We start from the raw sequence: 27,717 nt of genomic DNA, 5'->3' as shown, positions 1-27,717 counted from the left end.
ATTGGAAGGTCATGTGAAGTTTGGAAGCCGTGTAGCAACTGACTGTGCAGAAAGTTGGCGACCTCTTCGCACTATGCGCTTCAGCGTCCGCTGACCCCTCTCTGTCAGTTTACGTGGCCTACCACTTGGTGGCTGAGTTGCTGTTGTTCCCAAACTATTCAATTTTCTTATAATAAAGCCGACAGTTGACTTTGGAATATTTAGCAGCGAGGAAATTTCACGACTGGATTTGTTGCACATTTGGCATCCTATGACAGTTCCAAGCTGGAAATCACAGAGTTCCTGAGAGCGGCCCATTCTTTCACAAATGTTTGTAGAAACAGTTTCCATGCCTAAGTGCTTGATTTTATACACCTGTGGCCGGGCCAAGTGATTAGCTCACCTGATTCGGATGGGTGGCCAAATACTTATGGCAATATAGTGTAGCTTCAGTTTTTTTTTTCTTGTCATTGTGGTATCGAAGAAGTATCGCCAATATTGGAAATCAATAGATGTAACCCTCGAAATGCTGGTATCGCGACATTACTAAAACATGTTAAACTGCACACTTGATTAAGCATACTACCTTCCACAATAATATCCAGTTTGAACAAAGCAGAATGTTCACATTTGATACTTTTTTTGATAGCATCAATCACAATATATTTGCAATCATCCATTTGTTCTTTTATTAGATTGCTTTACAGTTGTACAATTATGTTGCAGTTAGCCATTCACTGGCCTCAAACAAATGTGACATGTTTGACACAAATAGGGGTTGCTTTGAGGTTAGACGTCTCCATGAGCACATTGAAAATCCAGACAAATCCATCATTAGAGTTTGATTACAAAAATATTCAGACAGCCAGATGGTGATCAAGACTGGATGAGTGGACTTTGGTCTAATGAAATGTAATGTTTATCATTAAAAAAAACACATGACGTGCACAACTTCAATTTCTTGCACCAGTAATCTTCATTATTTGGAGGGAATATTCTTAGAACAGCCTTTAATACCAAAAGAAGTGTGGAAAAAAAAAAAAGTTAAGTGCAGTCTGCTGGAAGTTTAAGAGTCACAGTTGTGTTACAATTTATTAAGGATATATGTCTACTCTTCATTTCGTTTCATCGTAGACAAAGCACACACAATTGGAAGCATCTTGTTTACCAGACATTTTAGGTGTACTGTAGTTGATACGCCTTTCAGATAAACACACACACAAAACAAGGAAATCAATATGCATGTTAAAGTTCATATCAAATATAAAATAGGATAATTCGATGTAGTTTAGCAGGTAACGTTTATGAAAATGTGATCGTGGCAAACCAAGTGAACATTTAGAGGAGACATGATGGTAACCAACAAGAAATGCTTACGTATGTTAACAGCTAAACTGGAATGTCTTATCACGATTCCTTGTGTTTTGTCACTTTGGGGTGAGACATACAGGAGCGATGTCTATGCCGAGCTGGACACAGCCAGCTTCTTCAAGTGGTCCATGAAGACCTGCAGACTGACGTCATCAGTGAGGATCGGCGCCCCCGATTCCTGCGATTACACACCAAGTGAAGGAGGAGAAAAACACTTTGTTATATTACCATACCATGTTATTATTCGTCTCTGATCACTAATGAACTAAATGCACTTGTCACTAAAATTAGTTTATGTGGAAGTTACTCGTAATCCCTTTGAAGCCCTTTATGCTGCACATCATCTTAGAACCATGTGTAGCTTTCCTCAGTCCCACTTCAAAATAAAAGGTTAATTAATCCATGACCCCAGTTGTTGGAAGTATACTTGAAATGTTCTCAAACTGTTGTCTGGAACGCCAAAGAAGTCAGTAAATATGTATGGAGTATCATTGTGTGAATGCTACAAAGGCATTCACACATATGGTTTTCTACACCAAAATTCATCTATTTCTTAAACTTATTCTTCCTCTCCAGATTTTGGCGCCTTCTATCTTCCACATTTTTCATCCGATTCAAACCGTTCCAACTTCAAACTGTTCAGCCTATTCGAGAATCGTGGGATTTTCTTTTGAAAAATTCCAAAAATTCCCAGATTTCCCAGAAATCCCGGGACATTTTTCCCCATTCAAAATGAATTGGCCATTTTTCAAACTTTCACCTTTTCCACATTTTTCAACCTATTCAAACCATTCCACCTCTAACACATTCCACCATTCTGGAAATTCAAACTATCATTTTTCCAAGTTAAAAAAAATTCCAGGATTTTCCAGAATTCCTGCTTTTTCAAAGCCCTATTTCCAACCTTTTTTCTGGCGACTACTCCTTCCACATTTTTCAACGCATTTCAACCATCCCACTGTCAAAACATTCCTCTCTTAATCAGGGTAAAAAAAAAAAGTTTATTTTTTAACTGGAAAAATTCCCGGTTTTCCCGAAATTCCAGGAATTCCGTAATACCATTTCTCAATTCAACATGTTACTACTTCATCATTTATCGACCGATTTGAAACATTTCAACACCAACCATTTCAACTCATTCAGACCATTCAATTTTTTTAACCATTCAAAAAAAAAAAAAAATCCCGCTTTTCCCCGAAATTCCCAATTTTTTCTGAAATTCAATGGGACATTCTTCAAAGTTCCACAACTCCCATATTTTTCATCTGATTCAAACTGTTCCAATCTCAAAATATACAGCCTGTTCAGGAATTGTGTGCTCTACTTAAACAATTCTAAAAATAATACCCGGATTTCCCATAATTCCTTTTGTTTTTTGCATGTTCCCCATTCAAAATGAATTGTCCATTTTTCAAACTTCCACAATTCCCACATTCTTCAACCGATTCAAACAATTACACCTTCAACACATTGAACTCATCCTGGACATTCAAACTACCGTTTTTCCCCGTTCAACAAATTTCCGGGAATTCCTGTTTTTTTACTAACCCTATTTCCAACCTTTTTAGTTTGACTACTCCTTTTCCTTTTTTCATCCCATTTCAACCGTTCCACTGTCAAACCATTTTTCTTAGTCAGGAAAAAAAACAACAGTTGGTTTAGGAACTAGTAACATTCCCGGTTTTCCCTAAATTTCATACAATTTCTCAATTAAAAAACTGTTACTACTTCAACATTTCTTGACCAATTTAAACAAATCCAACACCAACCAATTCAGCTGGTTTCTAATTGCATAATCTAGGTGTGTTAATCCGATTTTCAAAAAGCCAAACACAAATTAACAAGTTTAAATGTGCTGTTGAAAGCTTATTCAGAGCCAGTTCATGTAATAATTTAGTTTTCTTTAGTGCATGTAAACGTACTGACTGCCTAATTGCACAATGTATATATATCATAGAAGTCCAAAATATACCTGTCCCCAGGCGTAGAGGTTGTTGTGCGTCTGGGAAGGGTTGACCTTTGAGAGCAGGAAGCGGGCCTGTGAACCTCCATGCTCCGTATCAACGTAGCGTGGCATGGGGAAGCGTGTCTGCAGAATCTCCTGCGCATCGTCTAGAGGAGCCTGCAGAAGCTGTTTGAAGTTTTCATACTCAGCCATTTCCTGGTAACCGGCCTTTCGCCACTGAGCTATGGTCTGGGGGCAAAAGGGAGAGGAACAAATTTAAAGTCAAAGAGTAAAATATAAAGAGTGAACTGAGGCCCTCTAAAGGAAATCACGTGTCTGAAATCCAATGTCTTCTGTCAGTTTCTGGAAAATAGTATTTAAATTTTGACTTAAAAATTTAAATTAAAAAAATGTACTGCAGGCAAATGCAGTTATTAACTCAATATTATTTAATGCAGTAAGCTATTTCAAGTTTATTTAGTCATTGAAACTTTTGAAGCTAATTCTACAATAGCTGAACTTTTAAGATCTTCTCATCATTTTGACTTCTGATTCCAAAATGAGTTTTCCATCAATGTGTCTAAATAGCGACATTGAATAATATCATGAATCTGCCCTCTGACTGCTACTGCAACTGCGATGTGGCCCACCAGGAAAATGAGTTGACGCCTCAGTCTTAAGCGTCACTTTGATTATTTCATTCTGAATTAGCCTCTGAATTAAAAAAAAACAAAACACTGGATGCGCAAACTGCTTCATTAATTGTCTTTATACAAAACCCAAAACCAGTGAAGTTGGCACATTGTGTAAAAAACAGAATATAATGATTTGCACATCTTTTTCAACTTATATTCAATTGAATATACTGCAAAGACAAGATATTTATTGTTGGAACTGAGAAACAAAAATATTTTTTGCAAGTAACCATTAACTTAGAATTTAATGGCAGCAACACATTGCAAAAAAGTTGGCACATGGGCATTTTTACCACTGTGTTACATGGCCTTTCCTTTTAGCAACACACAGTAAACATTTAGGAACTGAGGAGACCAATTTTTGAAGCTTTTCAGGTGGAATTCTTTCCCATTCTTGCTTGATGTACAGCTTAAGTTGTTCAACAGTTCGGGATCTCTGTTGTCGTATTTTAGGCTTCATAATGCGCCACACATTTTCAATGGGAGACAGGTCTGGACTACAGGCAGGCCAGTCTAGTACCCAGTCTAGACTCGTCAGACCACAGAACACTTTTCCACATTGCATCAATCCATCTTAGATGAGATCAGGCCCAGCAAAGCCGGCTGCGTTTCTGGGTGTTGTTGATATACGGCTTTCGCTTTGCATAGTAGAGTTTTGATTTGCACTTACAGACGTAGCGACTAACTGTAGTTACTGACAGTGATTTCCTGAACTCTTCCTGAGCCCATGTGGTGATATCCTTTACACACTGATGTCGCTTTTTGATGCAGTACCGCCTGAGGGATCGAAGGTCACGGGCATGCTGCTTACGTGCAGTCATTAAAATCCCTAAATTCCTTGCAATAGCTCGTTGAGAAATGTTCTTTAACTGTTTGACAATTTACTCACGCATTTTTTCACAAAGTGGTGACCCTTGCCTCATCCTTGTTTGTGAATGAATGAGCATTTCATGGAAGCTGCTTTTATACCCAATCATGGCACCCACCTGTTCCTAATTAGCCTGTTCACCTGTGGGATGTTCCAAATAAGTGTTTGATGAGCATTCCTCAACTTTCTCAGTCTTTTTTGCCACTTGTTGCAGGCATCAAATTCCAAATGAGCTAATATTTGCAAACAATAACAACGTTTCTCAGTTCGAACGTTAAGTATCTTGTCTTTGCAGTCTATTCAATGGAATATAGGTTGTAAAGTATTTGCAAATCATTGCATTCAGTTCTTATTTACGATTTACACAACGTGCCAACTTCACTGGTTTTGGGTTTTGTAGTTGCTTGTCCCGTCCCACAGAATCTAAGCAGCAGGATGAAGAATAGATTATTTAATCGGAATACCTCTCCATGGTAGATAACCAGCTGGAAGAACGTGTCCATCAATAAGATTCGATCTTGCAAAATGCTGCTACTGTCCAGAAGCACAGGCTGATAGGAAAGGAACAACACATATGTGAATACTGACTTTACTACAGAGGATAGACTATGCACCTCAGTGCAAAGATCAATGGGAACAAGGTGCAACTCTGACCTCTGGTGGCCCATGAAAGGAGTACGAATAGAGGATGGGCTGGACCATGATGAGCGATTGTGTCAGGTCCTGCCTGACAAAGTGGTGCCTGTAATAGGACGACTCATCTGGGCTGTTGTTGAACACCTGCAGGAAGGGAGATCGCCGCAGGTGGAACATAAACTGCAGGTGTGGAAGAGAAGACAAATTTAAAAAGTAATATCTAGGCCAGAGTTTTTCAACCTTTTTTGAGCCAAGGCACATTTTTGTCATTGAAAAAATCTGGAGGCACACCACCAGCAGAAATCATAAAAAAATTAAACCCGGAAGACAATAAAAAGTCGTTGTCTCAATTGTTGGATATGAATTCAAACCATAACCAAGCATGCATCACTATAGCTCTTGTCTCAAAGTAGGTGTACTGTCACCACCTGTCACATAACGCCGTGACTTATTTTGAGTTTTTTGGTTGTACTCCCGTGCATAGTGTTTTAGTTCTTGCGCTCCTATTTTGGTGGCTTTTCCTGTTTTTTGGTATTTTCCTGGTACAGTTTTATGTCTTCCTTTGAGCGCTATTCCCTGCACCTGCTTTGTTTTAGCAATCAAGAATATTTAAGTTGATGCTATCTTTTTTTGTGTGGACATTGTTGATTGTCATGTCATGTACGGATGTACTTTTTGGACGCCGTCTCTGCTCCACACGTGTAAGTCTTTGCTGTCGTCCAGCATTCTGTTTTTGTTTACTTTATAGCCAGTTCAGTTTTATTTTTGTTTTGCATAGCTTTCCCTAAGCTTCAATGCCTTTTCTTAGCGACACTCGCCTTTTGTTTATTTTTGGTTTAAGCATTCGATAGCTTTTGACCTGCACGCTGCCTCCAGCTGTCGTCTGCATATTTTGATCACGACAAACCATCGTCGTCGTCGTTCCTGACATCTACAAAGCAATTAGCTACCTGATGCCTCCTACTTATATGGAAGAGTATAACACGGTTACTCTGCCAAGCTTTAGACAGTACAGACACTCAACAACGGCACATTATTTGCGGATTATAATTACTGGTTTGCAAAAAATATTTTTAACCAATTTAGGTGAAATTACATAATCTCCCACGGTACACCAGACTGTATCTCACGGCACACAGTGGTTGAAAAACACTGATCTAGGCGAACGCTAAATGGTATGAGGGAGAAAATTATTGTTAGTATCTTATTTACATTCATGAGGATAGAATCATAAATTAAACATTACAGTTTAAGTTTGTTTCAATCATGCATACAGTTACAATATGATAAATCACATATTTATCATACATGTATTTCTCTTTACATGTTCAATAATGAGTAGGAAGAAGAAAATCTTAATGAATCCTACACCTTTTCTAATTCATAGAAATTACTAACACAATTGTTCACTTTTTGTTCTCATTTTGGAACATAATTAAAATCAATGAGTTATGAATACAATGGTCTCCTTAAACAATAATTAAGTCAGTTAAGATTTACATAATGAGATTAAAATTATCTAATTTTCAATAAGGTTCAAGACATTTATCAGAATTATTCTTCCTTGTACTTTGTCAGCTCTGAGTTTTAACAGTTTCCTAAATTGGATCATATTAGCATATTTTTTGACTTCTTTGATTAATCCAGTCCGTAATTTAATCAGACATACTGATATGCCAAAGGCTTTAAGTGTTGTATGTACATACAAATGTTTTAAGTTACATTTTTCTCTAAAGGTTATATTTCTCCTTTATGGTTAAGAATGATTGTACATTCTTGGCTAGAAGGTTGCAGTTTGCTTTGTGCATAATTTTTACTGTTTACAAATGCACTAAATCATTGAATTTCAATATTTTTGAATTGTTAAAAAAGGGTTTAAGTGTTCTCTGTATCCAACTCCCTGACCTTTTTGTCACACGGTTAGTGCACTTTTGTAGGTATTTCCCCATATTCTACACAATAACTCAGATATGGTTACACTAGCGAACAGTAGAGAATATAGAGTGATTCTTGGTCCAGAACATTTTCAGATATCTCCAGAGATGTTCAATCCGATTCAAGTCTGGGCTCTGGCTGGGCCACTTAATGACATTTACAGACTTGTTCAGAAGCCATTCCTTTTAAATTTTGACTGTGTGTAGGGTCTTTGTCCTGCAGAAAGATGAACTGTCGCTCCAGTCTGAACTCAAGAGCGCTCTGTCGCAGGTTTTTATCCAGGGTGTCTCTGTACATTGCTGCATTTATCTTTCCCTCCATCCTGACTAGCCTCTAGGTTCCTGCCACTGAAAAAAATCCCCACAGCTTGATGCTGCCGCCACCACCATGCTTCACTGTACACTGTTAAAAGTGATTTTGGCTTTTAGTCAGAAGGACTATTGTTGTCAAGTTGACAGAACAAGTTTCCCCAGTGGCTGCAAGAACACAGCCACTTGCCAATTCGTGGAGCTGGCGTTCAACTCCCTACCTCCTCCCCACTGTTGGCGGCCACCGCACGAGCATATGAGCAGGGTTTGATGTGGAGCCCTGTCACAACATCATTGACTCTGGTATACCGCTCCAGCTCAGCCACCCTGTTTATCAACTCCTGCACATGCCGATCCTTATTGTCATTCTGTATGCTAAGAAACTTCACCTCCTCCACCAGCTGCATTATTATTTGTTGTTGTTGCTTAACAGCAAAAACTCTAACACTGTCCTTATGTCTTCGCACTCCTCGGCCGTAAGTGCCTTCTTTGGCCCCATGTTGGTTGTGTTGTTGTTGCCTGGTGGAGTTGCGCCGGCCCTGGTAGTATCTCACCGGCTCGCTGCTGCTGCACTGCTCCTCTTGAATGCAAGAGAATTCCAGGTAGCTACCAAGACGCTGCTTGCGTTTGACACCTCAAAATTGCAGAAGGTTGTAGCACCCAACTGGGACATTGGTTATCTTTGAAATAAAGTCTGTCCGCTCTGGCTCTCTTGCTCACTAACACACCATCAAGATGAGGTTTATCATTGGAACTCATTTGATTGTGCAGGTGTCCCCAATAAAAAGACTAGTGAGTTTATTTATTAAATTAAATATCAGTAGCATCTGTGGTGGCAGTAGCTTAGTCATTAAATACTTGGCTTTGGGATCGGATGGTCACGGTTTAGATCAGGAAATCGATACTTTTTGTTGAGGAAATTTTGCTTCCCAACTGCTAACAAAGTGCAACACAATAATTGAATTTAAATTATGTTTAATTTAGTGCGGTTAAATGACGCATTTTTTAAATAAGATTAATTACACATTTAAATTTGGATTACTTGTAATTAATCCCTGGCTTGCATAATTTAAATTCAACCTAAAAAGTTGGACACCAATGCAATTTGTCAGGACATCATCCAGGAACATTTTTAAAACGTTTTACTTGAATGTACATCATTTATTTGCTCACAAATTGGTAACAGTTTTATCTAAATTCCAGTCTCGGTGTATTTTGGAGTTAACTTTGCGAGCAACCAAACCTGTCTTTAGTGTCGTCACTCATTTTTGCACTGGTTCATATATTGACCTGATCACATACCATAAAGCAACCCGTGTCGTCTTTCAGGTACCGTAATCATCCGCAGTTAAGGTAAAGAAGCATGGCGATCAAAATATATTGTGTGATTAATCTGCGTACATACATGATTAAAGCAATAATTTTTTGTCAATAATCACATGTTTTAACTTGATATTCTTGACAGCCCTAATTTAATAGTTCACAAATAGAAATGGTCACAACAACGTACCTGGGGGTAAAGTGACAAGGACTCGGACAGTTTGAAGGATGTAGGGTCGTCTTTATTGAACTGACCAAACTTCTGACACTGCAAAGACATGAAAGACAGTCAAAGGAGACTACACAAAACACACACGGTATGAGATAACCAATCAAGTCCTCTTCACATTCCACTCACCAGGCGAATAAGCTGCCTGTCAAGCCAACGTAAGACATCAGGCCCCTCCTCTGACTCGGCTCGGAACACTCCCAGACGAGCCATGAGCACAGCGGCTGCTTCCTGGTCGAAGGACGACTCAATGTGCTGAATTTGAGACTGTGCATCTGCCCAGCTTGGGTGGGGACACAAAGAATAGGAATAACATTGTGGGTGCAGTTGGTGTGGTGCAAGTGTCAAAAAAGGATTATTATTATTACTATTATTTTACCTTAGTCAGCATTTAGCTAGGTCAATATTGTTTTAAGTCTACTGAACGTGAGGACAGACGTTTGTATAAGCATCACAGCACAATATTTCCACTGTACTGTATCATAAAAGTGGTCTTACTTCCTGGCAATGGTTGTAACCCTTATCCTTCTCTGAGTGTTGGAGTGCTGGTACTGGGTTACAAACTGGATTGCACCTCGGCCCCCCTGTGGCACTGGTGCATTGTGCTGCACACACAACATGAGACAAGTCAAAAGGCAGCTCATGTTCATTACATGGACTGAACTATGCATGCCTAGAAAGTGAATTTCGCCAGATAAATGACTAATGAGATGTCATTTATACTCATTAGTGGTAAGTAATTAATGTAAATTAGCGTAATGATCAAGCAAATATTTTCTACCTGATTCACAACTTCAAAATAAATGCCCAAAGTGGTGGAAGGGTTGAGACTGCACACTTTCCACTGGGTTGTGCCGCCAACACCCATCTCCTACACAAAACAAACAATGTATTGTAGTGAATAACAAGGGAGTACTCAAATAACGTCAGTGGAGTACTATGACTCACATTCTCAGATACGCAGGAGCCCTTAGAATTCAGCGAAACACAAGGTCCAATGGCCCCGCAAACTTTCAGCTCTCTCGAAGTCTACATAAACAAAAAACTTTTCAAGAACTTTGTTCATAGAATTTTAACTACTGAACCAATTCATAATTTAGCAATGTTTACACAAATTAAGAAACTGCAATTGATACTCCAAATCACTTTTTTTTACCTTGACCTCCATGATGCCCCCAAAAGCCATGCGGAAGTCTCCATTATAGTCTTTGTTGAAAACTCTTTGGAAGGTTTGCTTGAACAACGAAGTATTGAAGGAGTCTCCCATCACTATGTGGCCGCTGAGAATAGAAAAAAGACAGAGTTCTGATGTTTGAATGCTTTGGATGGACTCCGGTTGCATCATGGTTATATAGTTCCACTTGTCTGTCTAATTGGGCTTTCCTACATTCTGTCATAATTAGTAGTGATAGCTGGAATTTAGGCTATAATGTGAAAGGGGTTAGGCAAAGCTATGCAATATTATGTAAGCAACATAATTAATTTTTCATATAAACGGGAAAATATGGACATCCTATGAATCTTACATCGAAGTGACAGCAGACATTGTACAGTAAGCTATCCTTTTTATTATGTTTGTAATTTGTATTTCTTGTTTATCACTTAGCAATAATGCTACATGATGCTTAGTGTTTCACTAAAGCTGAATCGGTTTAGCAGAGCTTCTAAAAGTTATAGCTCATACTCCTTACATTCAGGATCAACAATTTATGGACCATAATTTTTCCCAAAGTAATATTTGTTGACTCTAACAATGTCTGCATGATTTGCATTGTTGTTGGTGATGAAGGGATCTGTGGTTCCTACCTCTACGTCACGAGATGACGTGACGGGCTTCCTCATTATTTCTTAAAATGGCTCGGGAATCTCTTGTGAGAATGACACTATTTTGATCATATCCATTTACTCTCAAACTTTGGAAGTCTCTGGTGTCATACATCAGATATATTTATGATAATAGCTTTAATATAGAGACAACTTGTTTTTCCACTCTACTGGTACTCTAAATTCAAGTGTAGACATTGTCGAAAATAACGACTGGTAATAAAAATACTTTAAATGATTTAATTGTATTGTCCTTTTTAAAATATAAAATATGCTTTATAAATATAAGGAGAAAAGCTCAAATTGGCATTAATTTCTTGTCTGTAAATATATAATTTCAAAAAGAAATACTACGGGATACACAATTACCTATATCCATCCATCCATCCATTTTCTACCGCTTGTCCCTTTCAGGGTCACGGGGGGCGCTGGAGCCTATATCAGCTGCATTCGAGCTATGTATTACATAAATATATTTTTTCTATTTTGAACAGCAATAGGTGAGGCATACTGAACTCTTAAATTCAAATTTGAAGAACTAAAACTTACAAGGAGTTCCTTACATTTCTTGCTCATTAAGAATGAATCATCCACAGAATAGAAAGATTGTTCCGTGTGGACTGAATAGTCTATGTAATACTTAAACAAGCAATTACACACCCACAAGTGTTTTGCTGTCAGGTGGTGACGTACCCAGTAAGATTAGATAAGCACTTCATCTCCAGCAGTCCCGTCTGGTCCAAAGCACAGGCATAGATATCAATACTGTGGCCATTTACTGCTGATCTGTTGGCCAGGGCTTCATAGTACTGTGTGTCAAAAAGAACATACATAAAGTTCAGTCAATGAGGACAGATTATGTATGTTGTTTAAAGAAATGTAAACATTTATTCCAAAGTGTGGTTTGATTGAACGCCACTGACTTTAGTAGCCTTTTTCAAGTGGCGAGCGTTATCCTTCTGGATGTCATGCCAGGAGCGGATGGGGGTTTTCAGTTCGTCTCCCACCACCATGCCAGGTCCCTGAGTGGGGGGCCCTCCGATGAACAGCATCACGCGAGCACCAATGTTGGGAAATGTGCCCTAAAGTGGTAGAAAGTAAGAAAAATGTGTTTAACAAACATGTCTGGAAAAAAAAAGGGCACTATCCTTTTCTACAACATTTGTAATGTTGAAGTAGTTTCGTATTAAGTTTTAATGACAATAGATGCTAAAGTTTGCCATTAGAAGCATTATGTTAAGGGCAAAGATTCACTAGTCAATAATCGTTACTTGCACAACGTAGTAACTGATAAATTTGGTAGACCAATTCAAAACATTTTTCACAAAAATTATTTTGCAGAGCTAAGCAATTAAAAGTCTTATGAATATAGTTTGAGCAAAGCAAAGCCCTTTCAGATTGCTGACTAAAGGCCAGACGTCTTAAACACAATTATTTTATGTCTGATTCAGGTTAAGTCAGTGAAAAAAACTCAAACTGCAAGCAGACACATTTTTGCCATGGTGTCTCACACATCTAAGACGCATTCATTAAGTAAATATGCCCGGAAAAACCCATTAAGTCTGAAGTCACTGACAGGACACATTTTATCAGGCCTCTTCTCCTTGTAGGAGGGGAGTGCATCAGTAGAACTTTTAGTTGCCCTAGCATTATATAATCATAGAGATTAGGGGATAATGACTGTAGAAGGCAACAGGCACTGGCCTTTGAACTAGCAAAATCACATGCAGTTGCGGTGGAAGACAATGTTCATGCAATGTGCATCCCTGTAAACAGTAACGTGGAAGAGACTAAAGTTCCGGCTGCACTGATATAAATGGAAATCTAAGACCTTAACTGATTGTAACAGAGTTTATATGGAAACAAAGGTTATTGAAGAGATTTCAGAACCTTTAACGTTAATAGGCAACCTATCATTTCAAAGAGGCAAATACCCAAACAAAATGTAAATAGTTGTACCAAAGACTGGAGACCAACGCCAGTTTTACGACTATAAATCTGTCTCCTTACTTCCACAATTTTCTTACATTATTGAAAAACAATTGAACAAATTCCTAAATACAAATGGAACTCATGCGGAAAACCCATACGGATACATAACTAACATTTCAACATTGATGGCATGACTTTAGAAAACCCAAGAGATTACCAACACAATAGATGGTAAACAGTGTGCAGCTGCAGTGTTTTTGGACCAAACTAAAGCATTTGAACTAATTACCCATGATATCTTAGTTAAAACATTAAAACAGTATGGCATCAGAGGGTTCATCTTTAACTGTGGAAGAAGTTACTTAACCAACAGTAAGCATGAGTTGGAGCTGGGTGAACACACGTCTATAGTGCTAAATACATATTGCGGCATGGCATACCCCTGAGACCAATACTGCGACCAAAATTGTTCAATCACTATATAGAGAACATTTTTTAAGCTACAAAAGACTTGCAGTTAGTACAGTTTGCAAACGATATAAGAGCGATTTGTTCAGGAGACAATAACAATAGAAACAAATAAATTAAAGAGATGGTTTGACAGAGTAAAATAAACCACATTTTGGGGTGAAAGACCATAACGATAATGAACTGTAAATTTCATATAAAAATATACATCATAAGTTGGCAAAAAATATATCAATAATGAATAAAATATGCACTGGACCAAAAATCACTCCATATTCTCTACAGCTCGCTAAAGTTACCATAATAGAGTGTCGAAATAACTACAAAAGTACGCTCCAGTCAGTCGCTGTGTTACAAAGGAGGTCAGTTAGAAAAATACAAAATAATATAGAGAATACTCAAACCCTTTATTTATTGAATCAAAAACATTTAAATTCAATGATTTGGTGCATTTGCGAAAAGCTAAAACGATGTACAAAACATCCTATAACATCCTACCCAAGAATGTACAACAATTCTTCTCAGCAAAAAAAGAGAAATATTACCTGAGAATTTTTTTTTTAAATTAAAACATTCGTATGCACATACAACACTTAAATCCTTTAGTATATTAGTATGTGGACATAAATTATGGAATGGCTTACACAAAGAAGAAGAAAACAATATACTAATATGATCCAGTTTGAGAAACTGTTCAAACTACAAGTATTTACAAAGTACAAAGAAAAAACCCTGACAAACATTTTAAACTTTATTGAAAATTTGACAATTTATCCCATTGTGTGAATAAAAAAAATATTTAACTATTTATTATAAACATTATTATTTCTGGATTTGAACAAATATTTTAGTAATCACTATGAAATTGAAAAGGGATAGGATTAACTACGGTCTACTTTTTGTACCTGTTATAAACTGGAAAAAAATATGCATCATATTGAAACTATTCATGTACCAATATGATACATTAATGTATTCATGTTTGAAATAAACTTAAAACCATAAACCATACATTATTAACTGACTGCTTATGTGGTCATATCTAAATCAATAAATATGAGTTTCCACATCACTGAATAACAAAAACTGATAGTTAAAATCCAGGTTCTCTTGTAAGAGTGCAATGAAATATTGGGTAGTAACTTTTTCTACTTTAACAAAATGCTAAAGTTTGAAGTCTCAAACCATTACCCCATTTGCATTCATTTGACAAATCACACAGCCAGGAGCTATTTGTGATTAGTATTTAATATTGGTATAATCTCCTTGGTGTCAATTTACATGACAGGTCTCTACTCAAACACCAAATGTAATGTAGTTTTGGTATTTGGTTGTGGAGAAAAAAAGTCAGGATGTCTAATTTGAACAGTAATTAAAAATTATTTAGTGAGCTACTGATTGGAGACCTCTGATGAGAGTATAAAATAGCCATAATTCATAAACAAGCAACAATCCAGGAACAACAAGACAGTGTTAAGAACAAAAATTGTATTCCATCACGTGCCTTTTGAACGCAAGTGAACAAAGTGGTGGGTCACCAAACCCATATGGCTATTCATGTGCAGCAAACAGAGTGCAAACTCTGAGTTCACAAGGGGCCAAGACCATACCACTAAAAAGCTAATTGCAGCAAACTATCTAAATATGCAATGGAATCTACCCCTATAGGTTACCAAAGAAAAAAAAAAGGATGGTCAAGTGCTACCAGGGATTAACCGTCGGTCGCATTCTCATACATGTTGAACTATCTGGTGCTCCAGACGCCATTCTACACGACAACACAGATGGAAACTTGGAAAAGCATTGAGATCTACAACTTCTTTGTGTGGCTGCGTCAAGGAAATTTGTATCAAGACTCTCCCGCATAAATATGCATCGTTTTTGCTTGAAGGTTGCATTTCATGATTTCACTTTGCGTCTACAGCCATGTTTGTTGCCTTTTTGTTGCACGCAGCGTTTACAAATATTCATGTTTTTCACATTTGCTTACTTTTATTTAGACTTGCGTAGTTGGTGCTTTACGGAACACTTGCAGCAAAATGCGTTTTTAAAAGCTTCAAAACAGGATGAAATACAAATAATATCAAGGTAACACTTAAATAGGTAATAATAAAGGTTAAAAATGTATCAAACAAGTGAGCACTGTAAACCTGTGCGTTCTTCGACTCAATTTGCTCCCTGGGACTGGAATGTGTGCATCTTTTGAAGTTTTTTGTAAAATCTTGCACTTTTTGACCCTTCTTGATTACATTTCGAGGAACTCTGAATTAACGTTTATCCTTTTTGTGTTTTAAACGGTTCCAACAGCCTAAAATAACACAAGCATAGGACATCTTTCTTTGAGAAAGGCAAAATGCGGCCAAAACACTATGACAACAGACTGTCGCTGGCCCACCACTTTGAGTCTCACATATTTTATGAGCCGGACGACACATCAGGTGAATACAACCTATTGTACAAATATATATATGACTTGGAGACAGTTTTTTTTTAATGCTATGACCATTTCTTGACAAATGTATGATCTTCAAATTGCGATTTTGTAAATGTGTCTGTGGTTGATTTACCTCGAGCAGACCAACAGCAACAGACAGAGCAACGCCAGTAGAACGGAGAGGCCGTTTACCCTGAGGAACTGGCCAGGGGTCTCGCTGAAGCTCCCCCAGTAAATCAGTCAAGTTCATATCAACTTTGTGCACAGGCTGAAGGAACCTGCAAAAGAAAGAGCAAACATTAGCAGCTTTTTTTTTTTTTTACTTTTCAAATGTCTGCCATTTACCGACAGACTTTGCACAGGAAGTTCCGCTACCTGCAAGAGGCTGCGACATCTTGAGGTGCAAGTGGGCGTCCTTGCTGCCCTGTTGCTGCTGGCTTGGTTAAACCCAACATCTCCTAAAATATACATCAGTTGTTGAAGTTAATTTTACAGGTATATAAAATTAAACAAACATTGGTATCAATCCTTATTCAAATTAAACTCTAAAAATCTCGAAAAAAATGAGCTAGTCTTTTTAAGGGCTCTTTGACAGGAACTGCTCCCTTGAAAGAGCCTTAAATCCAATCTCTACCAAGTTGTATGTTAAAGGCCTACTGAAACCCACTACTACCGACCACGCAGTCTGATAGTTTATATATCAATGATGAAATGTTAACATTGAAACACATGCCAATACGGCTGGGTTAACTTATAAAGTGCAATTTTAAAACTCCCGCCACACTTCCGGTTGAAAAACTCCTTTGGATATGATTTATGCGTGTGACATCACAAAATCCACGGAAGTGGTTGTACCCCATCGACCCGATACAAAAACCTCTTGTTTTCTTCGACAAAATTCCACAGTATTCTGGACATCTCTGTTGGTGAATCTTTTGCAATTTGTTTAATGAACAATGGAGGCTGCAAAGAAGAACGTTGTAGGTGGGATCGATCGGTGTATTAGTGGCTAAGTACAATACTTACAGCAACACAACAAGGACTACTTACTACGCCTAGCCGATGCTTGCCGCCAAACCCACGGAGGAAGTCCTTCGTCGCGCTGTCGATCGCTGGAACGCAGGTGAGCACGGCTGTTGATGGGAAGATGAGGACTGGCTGGCGTAGGTGGAGCGCTAATGTTTTTATCATAGTTCTGTGAGGTCCGGTTGCTGAGTTGCTCAATTAGCCTTAGCGTCCTTAGCAACAGCATTGTTAAGCCTTACCAGGCTGAGAATTTTTAACCGTGTAGTTACATGTACATAGTTTAATAGTATTGTTGATCTTCTGTCTATCCTTCCAGTCAGGGGTTTATTTCTTTTGTTTCTATCTTCATTTGAGAACGATGCTATCACGTTAACTCAGTAGCTAAGTGTGTCACCGATGTATTGTCGTGGAGATAAAGGTCACTTTAAATGTCCATTTCGCGTGCTCGACTCTCATTTTCAAGAGGATATAGTATCCGAGGTGGTTTAAATACAAATCCGTGATCCACAATAGAAAAAGGAGAGAGTGTGGAATCCAATGAGCCAGCTTGTACCTAAGTCACAGTCAGAGCGAAAAAAGATACGTCCATCACTGCCTCTCTAGTCCTTCACTGTAACGTTCCTCATCTACGAATCTTTCATCCTCGCTCAAATTAATGGGGTAATCGTCGCTTTGTCGCTTCGAATCTCTCGCTCCATTGTAAACAACGGGGAATTGTGAGGAATACTAGCTCCTGTGACGTCACGCTACTTCCGGTACAGGCAAGGCTTTTTTTATCAGCGAGCAAAAGTTGCGAACTTTATCGTCGATTTTCTCTACTAAATCCTTTCAGCAAAAATATGGCAATATCGCGAAATGATCAAGTATGACACATAGAATGGATCTGCTATTCCCGTTTAAATAAATAAAAAATCATTTCAGTAGGCCTTTAAGCAACTCCCCTGATGTCACCAATTCAAAAATGTTACTCTAAAATCACAAAACTAGAAAATTTGACCTATCATGCAGGATGTCAGCATTGCAAGCATGTTTGTCAGACAAAACATTAGCTACCGGTAATCATCACTTTCTTGCTCTACTCACCTGGATCTGTTTAGAGGTGAGATCCTTGGTGCCCCTGAACACATAGCTTTTGGAGATCATCTCACAGCTGAGCTCGTGAACCTGGACCATGCGTCCAAATGTGATGAGGCCTACTAAAGCATTGGGAGGCAGAAGACTGAGGGACATCTGAAGTGACTCCTTAAGAGCCTGGAGGTCCTCTTCTTCCAAACATGTGTCTACCACATAGAGGAAGATCAGGGGAGCTGGTGCTCCACGCTATAATTAGCAAGATTGCAAAACATTCAGTGTTGATTCAATGTGTTTGGTAAACTAATGTCCAAATAGCCAGCATTGAAGAGTACACACTGTACTTTATCAGTTCCATGCTTAGAGTCAGAGTTCAAACATGTGTGTAGTGTGTACCTGTACTATGTACTCAATGGTGGAAAACTGGGGCATGAGTTCAGCTGGCTGGTTCACTTCTGATATTCCTGCATAAGAAGGAGGGAACTGCAAAAAAAAGAAAAGAAAAAGAAAATCGTTTGATTGTGCTAAACTAGTAGTGTAGATAGTCCACACAAAATTAGAGCTTATTAAACTTTTGGGTTTCCGGTACAGTCAGTACTTACCGGGTTTCTCTGGAAGCAAAAGTTGCATGCCCAAATCTTTGCTCGGAAGTCAACTTGACTGTAAAACAACAAAACAAGCATTTGCAAAGTCAAGAGGAGTAATGTGTTTAAAAAAACCTTGAGAAATAAAAGATCTGTTGGTACAGGCAACAACTTTTTATGGCCAATTTAGCTATTGTCCCCGTCTGTGGTTACTTGGTCACATTTGATTGAGTCAATATTAAAGGGGCTGTTTGCAACATTTACACAGATTCCAAAAGGGCGTTAACTTTCCAATGTATTTTACACTGTATATCGCACCCTCTTACGGCTTCAAGGACGTAATGACGTAACTAAGTGTGTACGTAACACGTGCACAGGCATTAGCTTTGGGTGCTGTTAGCTAATGATAGCGATATGGACACCTAACGTTCGCTGTCATTGAATGTATATCATAAAAACAACATGACTGCAAATTGTTTGTTGCTTCTCTTGGACTGCTTTTGTACGTGTGTAAGCGCAGCAACGTGTCGACGAGACAGGGTGAGTGACTGCCATAAACATCATATCAGGGCCAGTAAAATGTTTTATTACATAAACTTAGTATTTGTGAAAAATACAGACAATTGTAAAACAAATGTGTTCTGTTAAACCACTAACGGTAACATAAGCTAGTCAATGGTGTTTTTGTCATATGTTTAGCTAAGAAAAATGTAACCGTGAGCAAGTTGCAAACAGCCCTTTTAACATAGCAGACCGCATACAACTGCAGGAGATTAATGTGTTTTAGCAACAGTAATCATCCAGAAAAAGGACCCACACATTTTTGCAACTTATGATTCCAGAAACCCTGTTTGCTCTTCAACAGTGTAGCACTCCCCTCCACTCACCCGATCTCAACATGTTACAAAATGTTTGCCCAAACTTGCTACAAACAAGCCGTTTGGAGTTTGAGATTTGAGTGACTTCCAGTATTTAATCTTACTTATGTTAGCGGATACCCGAAGATTTGCGCTAGTCAGCCATTTTTAATAAGTTGTAGTCAATAAGTTCCTTATTTTTTTCTATATCCTCTTGTGTGGGGCAGACAAACTTGTAAATAGCATATTAAAATCATTTCCTGTTGCCATTTTTTTAATTAAAAAATACTGTATAGGTCTAACTTATATCTGTCAGTAGACTCAATATGGAAGCGTTAAAAACTATAATATGGCTGACAAAGGTGGAGACACAGTCGAAGGAGGCCTGGCCTGGAGGAGGGCTTCGTAAATAGGACGCATCTTGAAGAGACATTCAGAAAGTGGCTTGAAGATGGTCTGTAAAACTAAATCTATGCAAAATGTTAACCAAAGCACCAGTGTTACATGCCATGTAGACCAGAAGGAAGGGTTTTAAATGTAAAAAAAAATACATAGTATGACCCCCTTCAAGCTGTTTCATTGAGGTCTTAATTTTACCAATGCTTCACTTGTTTTTACTCTTGAAAGACACATACTCTTGAAAGACAAGTACTGGCAACATGCATCGTTTCTATTTTTTCTGTAACTCACCACAATGGATTAAGTACTGCCTTGCAGTTAGCCCGGCTGCACATGACAGGTTCATATTGGACTGGGGGCAAATCAGGCCTCTCCTTGAGGGGTGTGAAGAGACAAGAGACCGGCACCACAAGCCTGGTTGCCTCCAATCGGCTGTAAGGCCAGAAGTTCCAGCTGAATCTCACCCCATCCCTGTCCTCATTCTGTTGGATGAACTCCTGATAGGTGGCCATCAGTAAGCTAAAACAGGGGAAAAAACAATTTGTGACAATGCAGAAGACTGAGTCACACAACACTTTTGTCTTAAACAAAAGTACAGAAGCTCTTCGAACTGTTTGTAAGATAAGTATGTAAAACATGTTTTAAAAGCATGAATCCCTGGGAAACTGTTAGGATTAGTGAATGAAACGTACTAATGTTTTGGCTTCATTTTTATTGGCATGTCTCAGTGAAATGTTACACCTTTAGCAAACACGTGAATCCTGTTGGAGGACACATTTTGTCAAACAAAAACAGCCCATGTTAGTTGAGGACAACGGATCTCAACTTTTTTATGAGTCACAGACAACTTTAAAGATCCAACAAAAGCTATGATTTACATCAACTTTATATATAATTAGTGAAAAGTAAAGATAATAAAAGAAGTCCACTAAAGAATACACTAAATTTTGTGCAAAACCTTGGGGGCCCTTCATTGTTATTAATTGAATTGTTCATTTACAGCTGATCAAGAATCCTTGGACTCAAAGGATCCAATCAGGAGGACTTTCAGTTGAAGAACCCTATTCTAAGGATTTGACTGTGCTTTTTAAAAATAATTTTTACCTTTTGTTTAACCCTCAAGTTTGATTTAACCAAAAAACAGACAATAAACCACTAGAAGACTAGGGGACGGCGTGGCGAAGTTGGTAGAGTGGCTGTGCCAGCAATCGGAGTGTTGCTGGTTACTGGGGTTCAATCCCCACCTTCTACCATCCTAGTCACGTCCGTTGTGTCCTTGGGCAAGACACTTCACCTTTGCTCCTGATGGCTGCTGGTTAGCGCCTTGCATGGCAGCTCCCGCCATCAGTGTGTGAATGTGTGTGTGAATGGGTGAATGTGGAAATACTGTCAAAGCGCTTTGAGTACCTTGAAAGTAGAAAAGCGCTATACAAGTATAACCCATTTATCATTTATTTATCATTTAGAAGACAGATTATGTGGATTATGGACTATAATGCTTGCAAGGGGACTTTGGACCATCTACACCATTTAAGCACAATTATGCATCAATATATTGCTATTTTATTTTGTGTTAGAATAAATAGTTGTGTGAATGAATGTGAGTGTGAATGTTGTCGGTCTATCTGTGTTGGCCCTGTGATGAGGTGGCGACTTGTCCAGTGTGTACCCTGCAGGGCTCGAATTTAACCGTGGCATTTGCCGTGACCGCCCTTGTGATTTGGAGTAATGCCCTAAAAATTGACCAACATTTACGGCAAGAACATGCCGTGACCGCCCTTGACTTCTTACTTGTTAATGGACTAGGGATGTAACAATAAACGGTATAATGATAGACAGCGGTAAAATTCCAGACGGTTAGTAATACTGTTTAAATTTTTAATTACCGAAAAGCTGTCATTTAGTAATGCATTTTAGGCAACTGCTTACTTCCTGAATACTGAAGCACTGCAGAGTCTGTGTATGCACACTAGAGCTGTTCGACTCGGGAAACGTGGCGGCAACTCCATGGACTTTGTTTTGAAAATATTCCCTCCGAGCTAACGGAGGCGATCGCTTCGTTTCCATCGCTTCTACTTCCGTGGAGTCTGTGTGTGCGATTAAGAACAAGAAGGAGAACAATATTTGATGTTGCAGTTTCATTTTGAACGTGCAGCTGGCGTCCTTCCATCAGCTGCTGGGACTGAGAGTTAGCATGCAGCAGGCGATGTGTCGGAAACGTGGCCACAACTTGTTTATATAGTCTTTAGTTTGTTTACTGGGATGTTCACTCCTTTATTTAACTGCTAACTTTGTCAGTGTTCCAATAACATCAATACTAGCTAAAATGTTTTGTCATCTCATCGAATTAAACGCAGGCTGAGTTGTCGGTGAGGCACAAAGATTGTATATTAGACGTGAGAGGTATCATTATTTTTGTTGGCGAAACTGTTGCACTGAAGTTTTTTTTATTATTGATATCAACAAGTAAACACAAGGTTGTTTTTTTTTTTACATTACTTGTGTTTTTTTTCATTCCACAAAGTAATTACTTTAATAACCATTCATGTGACATAGCACTTTGTTAATGTTTTCCATCCATCCATCCATTGTCTACCGCTTGTCCCTTTAGGGTGTATATTTCAAATATGACCGATTTCTGCTCAAACTCTCAATGGATCTGTCCTGATACAACATGTATACATGTAGACACATTAGTACATGTAAATGTACATAACTTAAAAAATACCTCTCTCTATGAAAATGTAAAACTAGAGATAAAGGCATCATGTGATAAACAATCTGACACGCTGATACTATTAATGAACAAAAACACAAACATTTGTCTTTACATATATAGATCCAAAATCTAGAGCATTTTTATGAGATATTACAAATTACATGATGGCGTCGCCTTCACACCCAAACACTGTTTTACCAAACTTAGTGAATAGTCATGATTAATAATTGTGATTTCAATAATGATAAAAATAATCTTAATTATTATTTTGTCCATAATCGTGCAGTCCTATGTATAAGACTTGACCTCATATGTTAACACTATTTTTATCTATATGGACAAAAAGTGCAGTTACGTCTTATATCCATAAGGTGCCATCATGCGAATTGTTCACATTGATTTGTCTTTATTTATAGTATTATTTAGTTTCTGCCATATTACCGTATTTTTCGGAATATAAGTCGCACCGGAGTATAAGTCACACCTGCCGAAAATGCATAATAAAGAAGGAAAAAAACATATATAAGTCGCACTGGAGTATAAGTCGCATTTTTTAGGGAAATTTATTTCATAAAACCCAACACCAAGAATAGACATTTGAAAGGCAATTTAAAATAAATAAAGAATAGTGAACAACAAGCTGAATAAGTGTACGTTATATGACGCATAAATAACCAACTGACAATGTGCCTGGTATGTTAACGTAACATATTATGGTAAGAGTCATTCAAATAACCATAACATATAGAACATGCTATACGTTTACCAAACAATCTGTCACTCCTAATCGCTAAATCCGATGCAATCTTATACGTCTAGTCTCTTATGTGAATGAGCTAAATAATATTATTTGATATTTTACGGTAATGTGTTAATAATTTCACACATAAGTCGCTCCTGAGTATAAGTCGCACCCCCGGCCAAACTATGAAAAAAACTGCGACTTATAGTCGGAAAAATACGGTACTTTGTTTATAATGCGTGTGTTGCTTTCATATGCACATTCAACTTTCTACTTGAGGTACATATATACATTTTGAATGTGTTTGTGTTTTTAAAAAAAATACAATTTGGTTAAAAGATTTCAGTATAAGTAGTTTTTGAAAATTTTGAGCACATTTAAAATTACCGCGATAATAATAACCGTTATAATTGTGGTCACACTAACCGTGATAAGAAATGTTCATCCCTATAAGATACCGTCTCTGAAACGTACCGGTCCCACGCCCGCGTCGAAGTCACATTACGATTAAGATTAAAGTACCAATGATTGTCACACACACACCACATCGTGACATTGCTGGTTTACGAACAGACGAGCATGTTCGGCGGAACACAATCACGGAGTACTTACAAGCAGACACAGTGTGTAGACAGAAAAGGGAGAACGGACGCATTTGGCTAATAGACTAACGATAAAGGTGAAGTTATAACACTGAAACGCCCTCAGGAAGAGGTGCTTTAAGACATGGCTAGCTAGCTAGCGGCTAATGTCCATCTGCCGTCTGCAGTGTTTTAGCTACTTCTAGATCCCTAATCCTGGTCTCCAGGGTGACAAATAAAGTAAGTTTCTTACAAGTATCATCCCTGCAGGACGAGGAATATCTAAACATGCTTCACCGGCCTCATAATGCAAACAAACGCCATTGGTGGATCTACACCTAACTTCCACTGTAATGATATCAAGTACAGGCACGTATCTAGTCGATACTACTATGAATACGTCAATATTTTTTTGCAACAGAACATCTACGTTCATTTTTTTAAATGTATATTATGCTTATAAACTCAGGAAATATGTCCCTGGACACATGAGGACTTTGAATATGACCAATGTATGATCCTGTAGCTACTTGGTATTGGATTGATGCCCAAATTTGTGGTATCATCCAAAACTAATGTAAAGCATCAAACAACAGAAGAATAAGTCATTATTACATTTTAACAGAAGTGTAGACAGAACACGTTAAAAGAGAAAGTAAGCAGATATTAACAGTAAACGAACAAGTATATTAATAATTCATTTTCTACCACTTGTCCTTAATAATGTTGACAAAATAATAGAATGATAAATGACACAATATGTCACTGCATACGTCAGCAGACTAATTAGGAGCCTTTGTTTGTTTACTTACTACTAAAAGACAAGTTGTCTAGTATGTTCCCTATTTTATTTAAGGACTTAACTGCAATAAGAAACATATGTTTAATGTACCCTAAGATGTTTTGTTAATATAAAGCCAATAATGCCATTTTTTTGTGGTCCCCTTTATTTAGAAAAGTACCGAAATCATATTAGTACCGGTACCAAAATATTGCTTTCCAACTTGACTTGTTGCCCTAAAATATGGGCCCTCCTTTAAGGCAACACTTGCCTGAAAGTTAAAATTTGAGGCCTGACCCTGCCTTCCGCCCGTGTGCAGCTGAAATAGGCTCCAGCACTCATTATCCAACCAGTGGCAAGTGGACGGGTGTCTCCCAAGGGAACAATATTTGTTCTTGCCTGATGGCATAAGTGAAGGCAGTGTTTATTTTGCCCCCAGCCCAAAGGAGTGGTGAACCATTGCACCAAATGGGCAAGGTTTATTTGTAAACAGCAAATGAAATGTGTCTGTTATGTTTGTTTGTAAATCCATCCATTTAGTACCGCTTGTCCCTTTCGGGGTCGCAGGGGTGAATGAATTAATTAATTTACTTATTCCGGCAGACATATATAACAACACTTCATCACTCTTTGTAATTTGACAGACATGCAACGGCACCCACCGAAAAGGGATACGGAAAAAAAGCAAAAATGCTTATCCATGTCCCGCCCCTAATTTACAATCTACTTATATGTTGGTTATATATGTTGGTTATATAGTCCAAGTTTCAACAGCAGATTTGATAGATACAGGACAATTTCAGAACAAGAATAACATGCTGGAAAACACTTTGTTAATAGCATTGAGCGACCATGAGATAGGCTCCATCTCGCCTGGGTATCTTTTGTCTTCTGAAGCCTTGTCTGGTGTGTTATGTCCCTTATTCCAAAGTGAGTTATTTTGCACCTGTGTCCCACAGTTGAGATAGTCCAAACTACCGTATTTTCCGTACCTAAAAACCTCCATTTTTCTCAAAAGATGACAGTGCGCCTTATAATCCGGTGCGCCTTATATATGGACCAATATTGAGCCACAACAGGTCTCGCAACTATGGGATGCATAACGTAACCGCAGCCTCTACTCTAGCGTCTATTCCAGTGGTTCTTAACCTGGGTTTGATTGAACCCTAGGGGTTCGGTGAGTCGGGCTCAGGGGTTTGGCGGAGGTCAAGACACACCCAAATCATCGTGTAAATAAAAACTTCTCCCTATTGGCGTATTACGGATACGGCAACAGCAGAAGTCACACTGATTTGCAGGTGTGTAATTTGTTGTGAGTTTATGCACTGTGTTGGTTTTGCTCTTTGAACAAGGTGATGTTCATGCACGGTTCATTTTGTGCACCAGTAAAAAAACATGGTAACACTTTAGTATGGGGAACATATTCACCATTAATTAGTTGCTTATTAACATGCAAATTAGTAACATATTGGCTCTTAACTAGTCATTATTAAGTACTTATTAATGCCTTATTCGGCATGGCCTTATTATAACCCTAACCCTCCAACCCTGGCCCTAACCCTCTAACCCTAACCAAATAACTCTAAATTAAGTTGTTACTTAGAATATGTTCCCCATACTAAAGTGTTACCAAAAAATATAACTTTGTCTTGAATTTGAAAAGAAAACAACATTTTATTTTTCACTTAAGAAGGGTTCGGTGAATGCGCATATGAAACTGGTGGGGTTCGGTACCTCCAACAAGGTTAAGAATCACTGGTCTATTCTATGCGCCTTTAAATGCGGTGCGCCTTATATATGAACAAAGTTTTAAAATAAGCCATTCGTTGAAGGTGCGCCTTACAATCCTGTGTGCCTTATAGTGCGGAAAATACGGTAGTCATGTTTTTGATAAGTTTCCCAACAACACATTGTTTTACCGCAAGGTTGAACACTCTTAGGCTCAAAGACCGTTTCACCCCCACTCCCCGCTATATATAACGTTTGAGCCTTGAATGTGGGATTCACCATGTTATGCTTGAATTTCAGGACACCCCTGAGTTCATGTGGACCATCTCTGAGTGAAAACAGACTCTGTATATTTGCAGGTAGAGCCCTTTGTGAGGCCATAAACATAACTTGAAGGCTACTGTATTGGATTATATCATGTAGTTTAAGAAAATGACTCAATATAAACAGATCATTGGTATATACTCTATATGGGGCATATTGTATCATTCTAATTGTCTTTTTCTGGAGCTTAAATAGCGGTTCAATAGTGTCCCTGTAGGGCCAACATTCACACATACAACATAAAATGTTATATAGCTCACTTGAAGTGTGGTTCTGTTTATGTTAGCTGCTTTAAACAGCGATATCGATGTCGATTTTTACACATACAAAGACGGAAAGGCAACGTATTATTTAGTGACAACCGCCCGAAAACATTCCCGTCTTATATTTCGCTCAAATACAACAGTAGTTTCAGACTGAAAGCCTCAACATGGAGAATGTTCGTTGATATTTAGTACAAATGAAAGCATTCTTATATGCTAACAGTCGCTATGCTAAGCGCTACGTCGACAGGTTAGCTAACGGAATGTAGCGTCAAGACACTTTTTGACCATCCCGTCTCGTTTTGGATGAAACACAAACATGTGCTTACCTTTAACACTGGATCGTTGTCCGGGTCGTGATAATGAGAAAATAGATGATTCTATTTACAATAAATTACAGCATGTGTTGCTTAAAAAACCGACATAGGGAAAGCGACCGAGATTGGACTGCGGGTATTCTCTTTAGCCGGTTTTTGCACTGCTATACTGACGTGTTACTCCAAGTATCAACAGCTCCTATTGGTCATTTTTTGTTGACGTACGCAAAGGGGCGCGTCCTCACTGGGGAAGTGACGTAATAAAAAACGTTACTAGTTTTAGGACTTTCCGGCCAAGCAACAATTAATGTGGTGCGTTTCTGTTCCGCCTGCAAGTCGGAATTCCTACAAGCTAGTATATATAGTAAATTGTGTGACCTT

The 27,717-nt window shown here is 38.3% G+C and overlaps 1 protein-coding gene across 1 annotated transcript; it reads right to left on the bottom strand.

Annotated features, from left to right (window-relative positions):
* Positions 1–654: 654 nt before the first annotated feature.
* sec23b (SEC23 homolog B, coat complex II component) lies at positions 655–27,544 on the bottom strand. Its single transcript, XM_062033675.1, has 19 exons — positions 27,349–27,544; positions 20,173–20,400; positions 18,644–18,701; positions 18,438–18,524; positions 18,054–18,290; positions 16,320–16,402; positions 16,078–16,222; positions 12,034–12,192; positions 11,804–11,919; positions 10,443–10,566; positions 10,235–10,315; positions 10,068–10,157; positions 9,785–9,891; positions 9,416–9,569; positions 9,248–9,325; positions 5,513–5,674; positions 5,323–5,409; positions 3,323–3,544; positions 655–1,528 (listed from the first exon to the last, which is right to left on the bottom strand). The coding sequence occupies exons 2-19, from the start codon at positions 20,391–20,393 to the stop codon at positions 1,439–1,441; spliced, it is 2,301 nt and encodes a 766-aa protein (XP_061889659.1). The 5' UTR covers positions 20,394–20,400; positions 27,349–27,544; the 3' UTR covers positions 655–1,438.
* Between the last annotated feature and the right edge of the window lie 173 nt (positions 27,545–27,717).

This window comes from Entelurus aequoreus, linkage group LG22 (assembly GCF_033978785.1).
Source record: "Entelurus aequoreus isolate RoL-2023_Sb linkage group LG22, RoL_Eaeq_v1.1, whole genome shotgun sequence".
NCBI classification, from domain to species: domain Eukaryota; kingdom Metazoa; phylum Chordata; class Actinopteri; order Syngnathiformes; family Syngnathidae; genus Entelurus; species Entelurus aequoreus.
The sequence above is the reverse complement of the archived record's forward strand: the minus strand, read 5'-3'. Positions and strand labels throughout refer to the sequence as shown.

Bases quoted from the DNA above. Each gene is read 5' to 3' on its own strand.
- sec23b (XM_062033675.1), bottom strand. From the start codon at position 20,393: ATGGCCACCTATCAGGAGTTCATCCAACAGAATGAGGACAGGGATGGG. The intron at 10,158-10,234 runs GTGAGTCATAGT...TGTTTTGTGTAG, and splicing joins GCTCCTGCGTATCTGAGAAT to GAGATGGGTGTTGGCGGCAC. The intron at 1,529-3,322 runs GTATATTTTGGA...GTGTAATCGCAG, and splicing joins ACCTCTACGCCTGGGGACAG to GAATCGGGGGCGCCGATCCT.